Source organism: Paramormyrops kingsleyae, chromosome 8, assembly GCF_048594095.1.
Source record: "Paramormyrops kingsleyae isolate MSU_618 chromosome 8, PKINGS_0.4, whole genome shotgun sequence".
Lineage (NCBI taxonomy): Eukaryota > Metazoa > Chordata > Actinopteri > Osteoglossiformes > Mormyridae > Paramormyrops > Paramormyrops kingsleyae.
The window spans coordinates 17,199,641-17,209,381 of NC_132804.1; the positions used below are offsets into that span (position 1 = coordinate 17,199,641).

Consider the following 9,741-nt stretch of genomic DNA (forward strand, 5'->3'; position numbering starts at 1 on the left):
CTATAGCAAGAATGGATCTATTTCTTCCTTTTGATCCACCGATTCCTGACCCCCAAGGAAACCACACAGATTTGCTAACCAGGTGGCTGGCAGCCCTGTCCAAGTTAGACGCAAAGCTTCTGCTACTTCTCTAAAATTGGCTTTATTCAACATTAAGTGCCTTACTAACAAGGCTCCATTACTATACAAATTCAATGAAGACCAAAAAATTGACTTTCTATGTCTCACAGAGACATGGCAGCAGCCTAAGGAATTCCACAGTTAAACCAAACAATTCTACCCTGGTTTGTTTACATTAATAAATCTCTCGTAGCTGTGGTTGTGTACAGGCCGGCGAAAAAACATCAGCTGCTTTCATTACTGATTTCTCGTCTCTACTGACTCATCGGTCCACTGTCTTGTAATACAATTTTACTTCGAGATTTTAATACTCATTCTGATAATTCCAATAATACTTTTGCTAATGATTTTATTTCTACTCTGTAATGCTTAGGTCTCAGTCTGTGAATTCTCCCACACATAAAGGACATATCTTAGATTTAGTTTGTTGCTCAGACATCGCACCTTCTAATTTCTCTGCTATTGAATTTCCCATTTCTGGCAATAAGGTTGTTTGATTTGATGCCCATTTTCCATTGACCAAAGTTATAGCTGAGCAGACCATTACTTTTCATAATATTAAACTTGACAGGTTTATCCAATTTCATAGCTCACGTCCCGGTCCTGCTTGATGCCCTTGCTGAGCATTATAACACCCTACCAGATGCCCTCCACAAACCAGAAAGGATTCTTTTCTCCACCCTGCTCTCTGTTACACCCCTGAACTTCGTCAGTTAAAAACCACAGGCCGCCATCTTGAATGTCTTTCCACTAAAACTGGTCTGGCTGCTCAAAGGCAGATTCTGGTCATCTACACTGCTATAAGAATGATATTAATAGTGCAAAATCCTCCTGTTACTCATCTATTACCAGCTCAGCAGAGAGTAAGGTTGCTCTTCTTCAACGTGAGCAGACTTCAACAGCCAGGCACATATGTCAGTTTACCTGAAGAGCTGCTGCTGTAACTGACCACCACTTTCCATTTCACTGTACCTACAGGAAGTGACATGTGTCGGCTTATTCTTAAATTTAAATAATTCAGCTCGATATTTAGGACGGGTTATGGACATGGATAATTTGGCAACTCCTGTGCACCTTCCATAGTGTGTTCTTGGACGGGGGGGGGGGGTGGTGGCCAGTGACACAGGCCAGGACGGCGACTTGAAAAAAACACAAATACTATATGCTAAAGGCTAATTGTGGGTACAAGATATTTTCAAGAAGCACAGTAGCAGGACCCCCGCATGGGACCCCAGATGCCAGCAGGAGGCGCTAACCTGGGCTGCTGCAGCGGGGGTTGTTGGGAGCCTCGTCGGACCGGTCATGGCAGTCGAATTCACCATCGCACTCCCAGCTCTTGTTGATGAGGCAGCGGCCGTTTGCGCAGCGGAACTGGTTGGGCCCACAGGTGGGGTACTCTGTAAGGAGCAGAGTTTTTGGTCAGCTGACTAGCTGGGCCCCCGCCCTGCCCGCTCCGTCTCAGCGCGTCCCGCTCACCACACTCCGGGGATTCATCGCTGCCGTCGCCACAGTCGTTGTCATGGTCACACACAAAGTGTTTAGGGATGCACTGCCGGTTCTGACAAAGAAACTCCGCCTCGTCACAGGTGTTGTTGAGTACTGGGGGGAGGTTGGGATTTAATTACTCACATCATCACTTTCCGGCAGCAGATCTGGTCGTTAAGAGACATTCCCCTGACTGATCAGATACTGCTGAACGTTCTGTTCCAGAGCAGTGATACTGAATCATCCCTGTTCTGTAACAACAAACAGCAGCAGAGAAACTGGACACAGGAGCCCTGCCAGGCTTACCACAACCGGCCTTGACGCTCTCGTCGGAGCCGTCGGGGCAGTCCTTGTCCCCGTCACACTTCCAGCGCTGTGGGACACACACGTGCGAGTCGGGACACTGGAAGGCCTCGGGGCTGCAGGTCTTGTTTTCTGTAGGCAGATGAAGGTATGGTTGAGATAAACCTCCATGTGCCTGCACTGCTTCAAAGGCGTCCAGCAGGACTTACATGAGAAACAAAAACAGTTCAGATTTTTGAGATAACCAACTCCAGCTTCCAGAGCCCCATGTCCTCCGCAGCCCAGGAGTGTGTCCCTGTAGCCATGGCCGAGGCGGTGAGACTTACTGCATCCACGTCTGTCCTCGTCCGTGCCGTCCCCACAGTCGTCGGTACCGTCACACAGCCAGGTGTAGGAGATGCACCGGTGGTTGGCGCATTCAAACTGTGATGGGGAGCAGAACTTGTCTAGAGAGAGGGAGAGAGGAACAGTCAGGAGGAGCAGCCGAGAGAGGAACAGTCAGGAGGAGCAGCCAGAGAGGAACAGTCAGGAGGAGCAGCCAGAGAGAGGGGCAGACAGGGGGAGCAGACAGGGGGACTGAGAGAGGGACAGTAAGGGGGAACAGTCAGGAGGAGCAGCCAGAGCGGAACAGTCAGGAGGAGCAGCCAGAGAGAGGGGCAGACAGGGGGACTGAGAGAGGGACAGTAAGGGGGAACAGTCAGGAAGAGCAGTCAGGGCTGCCCAAACAGAGGCAGTCATGCGGAACACCGAGAGGAGCGGTTGGGAGGAGCAGAGAAAGAAGCGGTGGGGGGGAAGTGTGGGGGCGTGGCCATAGGCCTTACCGCACTGCGCCTCGTCAGCGCCGTTCTCGCAGTCATACTCCTTGTCGCAGGTCCAGCTCATGGGGATGCAGCGGCCGCTGGGACAGGCGAAGAAATTCACCGGGCATTTGCTCTTCCGCTTGTCTGTCGGGGAGGCAACACAGCCAGGTAATGAGGGGGACAACCGCACTTCCAGAACGTTCTCCACGCTGACACCCTGATCAGCTGCACAGATCAAAGCCCCAGTCCAGGAAATTTCATGGTACTTTTGAATGAAACAAGTAGCTGCCGAGAAACGGGCATTAAAATCCTGCCTCATCTTCAACAATCATCGCACTTCATATGTTAACTTCATGTAAATCAGGACGCGCTTCCTGCACAGACAGAGGGGATTCTGGGTTAGGGTTGCGACCGGAGTGGGACGGGCCTGTGGCCTTCCTTACCCGGGCAGTTCCTCTCGTCTGAGTAATCGCCACAGTCATTGGAGCCATCGCAGACCCAGGAGGCAGCGTAGCACAAGGTGGTCATCTCACACTTCTGGAACGTCACTCCCTTCACCCCAAGACGGAAATAACTGGAGCAGTCGGTGGCAGCTGGGGGGTGCAAACAGCGGTCCGAATCAGCCTCGACCTTCTGTGATTTCAGCGTGAACTTAGGGCCACCAGTGAACATACATATTTAAGTGGGCAGCTGTGAAATGTGTGGATAAGCAGGCTAATTACACAGCGATTATATGACACTTGTCAGAAACTCAGGGTCCGAATGGATGCGGGGGGAACACAGATAAAGAATATTCAACTGTAACCCAGATGTTCCTGACCAAATGTGCTCAACTACGTTATTTCTGCAAAAGAATACACGCGGAGTGGAAATGAGTAAAAATGTAATCTGAACTGGAAAGTCAGTAAACGTGAGAATTGTACATAGAATTAAAAAAGTGGCAAAACGTTTGGGAGAATTTGGGGTATTTGGAGTCTTTCCATAATTTAACAGAGAAAACAGGCTGAAATGAAGCTATGAAATTCAATAAGCCAAAAGAGAACAGGGCAGACTGTCATCTCCTGCCTCTTGTGGCCAGGAGGACTTACAGCAGTTCATCTCGTCGCTGGCATCCTCGCAGTCCACTACCTGGTTACAGCGGCTGGAGTTGGTGATGCAGGCTCCATCCCGGCACTGGAACTCGTCCGCCGTGCGGCAGAGGGTCGCTGCAGGAGAGGAGGAGTGTGATGAGAGAGCTGCCATGGGCGTTTTACTGAACAAAACAGCAGCAATGCAGTGAGGCGCTGTGGTCCCGTCAGACCCCCTCACCGTTGCAGGGCACCTCGTCCGAGTTGTCCCCGCAGTCGTCAACCCCGTTGCACCAGAATCCATGACCAATGCAACGTCCGTTGAGGCAGCGCCAATAACCCTTCTTACACGTGCGGTGGGCTGTGGGGGGGGGGGGGGGGGGGGGGAGAGGTGGGGGATTAAGGCCTCCACATCTGGAACTGCTCTTTGCTTAAAAACAGAGTCCACAGAGCAGAAAAGCTTACAGCCATCAGATACAAACCCCAATGGAAATGAACTCAAACACAGCTCTGTCTAAAGAAACGAGCGCCGAAACACTGTTGGCCCCCGGGGATCAACGTCACAAGCCCTCAGGGAGACCCCGTCTTACCGCAGTAGGACTGCTTCTCGTCAGATTTGTCCTTGCAGTGCACCATGCCGTCGCAAGTCAGGCTGTAGTTGATGCAGTCGCCGTTGCCACATTCGAACTCGTCAATGCTGTTGCACGTGGTGTTCAGAGCTGGTGGGGGTGCACAGCGTCTCACCGTATAAGAACATAAGAACATAAGAACTATACAAACGAGAGGAGGCCATTCGGCCCATCGAGCTCGCTTGGGGAGAACTTAACTAATAGCTCAGAGTTGTTAAAATCCTATCTAGCTCTGATTTAAAGGAACCCAAGGATTCAGCTTGCACTACGTTATCAGGAAGACTATTCCATACTCTGACTACACGCTGTGTAAAGAAGTGCTTCCTTAAATCCAGTTTGAAATGTTCTCCCGCTAATTTCCACCTATGGCCACGAGTTCTTGTATTTGAACTAATGCTGAAGTAACTATTCGGTTGAACAGCATCCAAACCTGTTAGAATCTTATAGACCTGGATCATGTCCCCCCTCAGTCTCCTTTGCTTGAGGCTGAACAGATTTAGCTCAAATAACCTTTCCTCGTATGACATTCCTCTAAGACCAGGAATCATTCTTGTGGCCCTACGCTGCACCTTTTCTAAGGCCGCTATGTCCTTTTTAAGATATGGTGACCAAACCTGTACACAATATTCTAGGTGAGGTCTCACCAAGGAATTGTATAATCTTAGCATTACCTCCCTTGACTTAAACTCCACACACCTGGAGATGTACCCCAACATCCTATTGGCCTTTTTTATTGCTTCCCCACACTGGCGAGAATGAGACATGGAAGCATCAACATACACACCAAGGTCTTTCTCATAATCAGCTACCTTTATTTCAGTAGGTCCCATAAAATACCTGTACTTTATATTTCTGCTCCCTACATGGAGTACCTTACATTTGTCTATGTTAAATTTCATCTGCCAGGTGTCAGCCCAGTCACTAATTAAATTAAGATCCCGCTGTAGCTGCTGAGCCGCTAGTTCAGTATCTGCTACACCACCCACCTTGGTGTCATCTGCAAATTTCACCAGTTTACTGTATATATTGGTGTCTATATCATTTATGTAAATTAGGAACAAAAGTGGTCCTAAAATTGAACCCTGTGGTACCCCACTATGAACGCAGGCCCACTGTGACATCGAGCCTCTTATAACTACTCGCTGCTTCCTATCCGTTAACCAGTTATCAATCCAAGTCGCTACAGTTCCTAAAATACCTGTCGCTTTGAGTTTAAGTGAGAGCCTCTTGTGGGGAACAACATCAAAAGCCTTTTGGAAATCTAAATAGATGACATCATAGGCCTTCTTATCATCAACTTCCTGAGTAGCTTCCTCAAAAAACTCCAACAGATTTGTTAAACAGGATCTACCTCTCCTAAATCCATGCTGGCTATCCCTCAAAATGTTATTTGAGTCCAGGTAATCTACCATTTTCTCTTTGATTATAGCCTCCATAACTTTACCAGTTATACAAGTTAGACTGATTGGCCTATAGTTTGACAAATTACTTCTATCCCCTTTTTTGAAAATGGGCGTTATGTTGGCATGCTTCCAATCAGAAGGTACCACACCTTCAGATAAGGATTTTTGAAACAGTAATGTTAAGGGTCGGCAAATAATATCCCTCATCTCTTTTAACACTATAGGTAAGATGCCATCAGGGCCCTGTGATTTATTTATTTTGAGCTTAGCTAGGCTTTGCAAAACATCAGCTTCAGTTATATATATATTAGTTATAGACGATGTTGAATTAGTAATAAGAACTGGTAAGTTACTAGTGTCCTCGACAGTGAATACCCGTGCAAAACTATCATTGAACTCATTTACTATGTCAATGTCGTTTTCAATTATAAGACCCTTACTATCCTGCAGATTAGTAATTTCAGCTTTTAGAGCTCTTTTAGAGTTAAAATACTGGAAGAAACTTTTAACGTCATCCTTAGCCTCCAATGCGATCTTCCTTTCGACATTCCTTTTAGCTCGTCTAATGTCATTTTTTAATTCAGCCTGTAGATTTAGATACTCTTGCTTTATTATGTCATCATCAGTTATTTTCCATCTCTGGAACAAAGCCCTTTTCCTCCTTACTTTATACTTTATGTCCCTATTAAACCACCTAGGTTGCAATTTCCTAGATTTATTCTTGCTAGAAACAGGTATGAAGTCCTCTTGTACTTGCAATAATGTGCTTTTAAAAAATTCCCATGCCTCTTCAACAGTTTTGTTATTTAACTCCATCCAGTTCACGGTTTCTAGTTTTAATCTCATACAATTGAAGTTAGCCTTCCTAACATTATATATTTTTGATTTGGACTTTGCTCTTCGGGCACTAAACTTAACCTCAAATTTAACCATGTTATGATCGCTACTGTCAAGTGGTTCTAAAACATCTAATTTACCAATCCTGTCCTGGTTATTAGACAAAACAAGATCAAGAATGGCATCTCCCCTGGTAGGGGTGTTAACAAACTGAGTAAAAAAACAATCCTGTACTAATTCCACCATCTCAAGTTCATTTTCAGAAGAGCCAGCAACAATGTCCCACTGTATCCCCGGTAGATTAAAATCACCCATAACTACCACATCATTTTTATTGCTCATAATCCTAATATCACTGTATAACAATCTGCTTTCCTCAGCAGCTACATTGGGTGCTCTGTAACAAACACCGACAATTAGGCTATCTCAGCTTCTAAAATAACTCTGACCCCCTGGACCCGCTGATTGGCTCGCCCTCAGCTCCGCCCCCTCACCTGTACAGGTGTTGTCTTCCATGAGTCTGCGGTCGCCGCGGCAGCTGCAGTTCACCCGGCCTTCGGAGGTCAGCAGGCAGAGGTCCTGACAGCCACCATTGTTCACGCGGCATGGGGAAAACTCGCCTGCGCGGGTGGGGGAGGGAGAGCACGGAATAATTAATAGCAGACCCTGAAAGACATGCCCCCGCTTTAAATCAGACCCCATGGAAGACGATGGGCAGCCGCTTAGAAAGGCGCCACGCCCCAGGAAGACCGGTTTAGAGCGGATTAAAGTGCAGGCGGCTGAGAACCCATGTGTGTACGATTCCTTCACGCTGAGGTTTGACATTTCAGGCTAAAATACTTCTGCGCCTGATCCAGAGAAGACGTGAGCGACTTGTGGATCACATCAGGAATAATGTGCTTCTCAAACTGCAAACTGCAAAAGCAACGCTGCACTTACAGTGTTTGAGTTTATCTCCACCGATCGACGGTTAGTGAATGGAGGAGGACAGAGGGGCGGCAGGTTCAGCTTTCTGGATGGATGCCCTTTTGAATGACCACTGAGTGGCTCCAGTCTGGACAAGAACCCCCCCCCCTCCCCTCGTGATACCAAGGCAGCCCTTACCACAGTCTGCCAAAATGAGGCTGACTGCGATCCAAGAGAGCATTTTCCAAGCCCAGCCACACTTTGAGACTATTGTCCCCCACAACAACCAACGGCTGGATTCTCCTGTGTCAAATTCTTGTATTTTATCTGCCGTCAATGAGCACTGGAGACTCACTTTGTGAAAGTCAAAAGACAAAGAGATTATGAAAGGAAGACATCTGGTGTGTGCCTATGTGGGGAGGGGGGGGGGGTGCTACCCAGAATGGGAGAAGTGGGTGGATGTGAAGATTGTCTCGGGCCCCCCAGGTGTGAGCAGCTCATTCCAGCCCCTGGGCGCAGCCAGACTGCGTCTGTCACCTAATTACTGAATCTCTCCCCTCAGGACAGGGAGCAGAATGGGAGGGGCCGTGACAAAAAGGCAATTTGGCCTCTGTTAGCACACAAATCTGCCACATCCGCTCAAGAACTGCTGGGGGGGGGGGGGAGGGGGCATCAAGCTGCTATAAATCTTTCAGCAACCTTTCCAAGGAGAGCAATACCAGCTACAAAGTGTTTGTCTGCAGTGGTGATTGGCTCCGCCCCAAATCAAACGCCAAGCAACCCGTCGGCCAATAAGGAGTCACTTATAAACCCTCCCTCTGGGTGATGAAACTCACAGTTGTTGGTGTCATTGGCCACGGCGATGATGCCCATTGGTTGCTGGGGGATGTCTGCGCGCAGGACCTTCATGTCTCCGCCCACATACTTGTCGGCACGGAGCACAGCCCTCCGCACCCAGTCTGTCCAGAAAATGTAGTCCCCATAGACGGCCAGGCCAAATGGGTGCACTGGTTCGTTCTTCAGCACCACCTGTAGGGGGCACAAGGGTATTTTGATGACACGGGAATGAGACCGGAATGTTAACTGGTTGGGGGGTTGGGGTGGAATGGGGGGGGGGGGGGGGATACTCACGTAGCGTCTGCTCCCGTCATACTCGCAGCGCTCGATCTTGTCAAGGGTGGCGTCAGAGAAGTAGATCTTCTCCGCGCGGTGGTCGATGGCCAGACCGTTGGGGGTGCGGATGTGGCTGCTGATGATGGCCAGAACGTTACCACCCGCCAGTGTGGCTCGCATGATGCTCGGTGACTGCTCATTCCAGTTGGTCCAGAACATCAGCCTGTAGGGGGCAGCAGCGCACCAACAACCCAGCTTCAGTCAGACTGCACAAATTTCGACTAAACTCATTCTGTAGCGCAGTGAAAGGTTCAGTCGGGCTGCGCTCACCCCTGGCACTCGTCCAGCACGAAAGCACGGGGGTGGTCATCTCCGGACATGGTGACCACAGTGTCACGGTCAAAGGCACCCCAGCGGTTCTGGTCCACAGTGTGCCTTGTGATGGTGGAGGTGGTATAGCTGGTCCAGTAGAGCGTGTCCCATGCTCTGTGGTAGGCCAGGCCCTCCACAGAACCCACATCTGTTGAGAGAAACCAGAGACCAGGACGATCAACAAAACAAAGATCTCCTCCCCCTCACATCATAAGCGTAACAGACCCACCCAGGGGTCACTGAAAGTGCCCAGCCAGTGGGCTAATCCCCCGCTGGAGGTGGTATCAGCTTCTAAAAAAAAGACAGAAGGGATAGTGCCTGGAAAAAATTGTTTAGCTGATAAACAATGCAAACCATTACGGAAAAAAATAAGCACAGACAGAACGCAGTGCCTCATTTTCAGCTCCCAAGATAGCAAGCCCAGTAATATTTCTGTCCATAGTCATGGGGGGGTGGAGCGGAGGAGAAGCTGAAACAAACAGCCCACGTATGGCTGGATATGCAGCCGTCACGCAGAGCCCCCGCCCACTAGGGGGAGCGAGGAGGCCCCCCCGGTCCAGCAGGTGGACCCTGACATCATCCTTGGAGGTGCTAAGTCGTCTCGCCTGCTTTTGCACTAATTACATTTCCTCTCCCATTCAAGCTGACACTTAACCGGAGTGTCAAAGAGTCACTCCATTTATACGGCAGGAGAAAACAGTTAAGT

At 48.9% G+C, this 9,741-nt stretch overlaps 1 protein-coding gene across 5 annotated transcripts in view; it reads right to left on the reverse strand.

The window, feature by feature from the left end:
• LOC111855263 (low-density lipoprotein receptor-related protein 1-like) overlaps positions 1 to 9,741 on the reverse strand; it is a 99,735-nt gene that overhangs the window by 18,458 nt on the left and 71,536 nt on the right. For all 5 annotated transcript variants that reach the window (XM_072715340.1, XM_072715339.1, XM_072715337.1 and 2 more), the window contains exons 42-54: positions 8,994 to 9,183; positions 8,682 to 8,886; positions 8,387 to 8,579; positions 7,139 to 7,264; positions 4,366 to 4,494; positions 4,017 to 4,136; positions 3,797 to 3,913; positions 3,152 to 3,301; positions 2,730 to 2,852; positions 2,235 to 2,354; positions 1,912 to 2,040; positions 1,597 to 1,719; positions 1,377 to 1,517 (exon numbers count right to left, since the gene is read on the reverse strand). In XM_072715340.1, the coding sequence (XP_072571441.1) occupies positions 1,377 to 1,517; positions 1,597 to 1,719; positions 1,912 to 2,040; positions 2,235 to 2,354; positions 2,730 to 2,852; positions 3,152 to 3,301; positions 3,797 to 3,913; positions 4,017 to 4,136; positions 4,366 to 4,494; positions 7,139 to 7,264; positions 8,387 to 8,579; positions 8,682 to 8,886; positions 8,994 to 9,183 (1,866 nt within the window). The remainder of the gene's footprint in view (positions 1 to 1,376; positions 1,518 to 1,596; positions 1,720 to 1,911; positions 2,041 to 2,234; positions 2,355 to 2,729; positions 2,853 to 3,151; positions 3,302 to 3,796; positions 3,914 to 4,016; positions 4,137 to 4,365; positions 4,495 to 7,138; positions 7,265 to 8,386; positions 8,580 to 8,681; positions 8,887 to 8,993; positions 9,184 to 9,741) is intronic.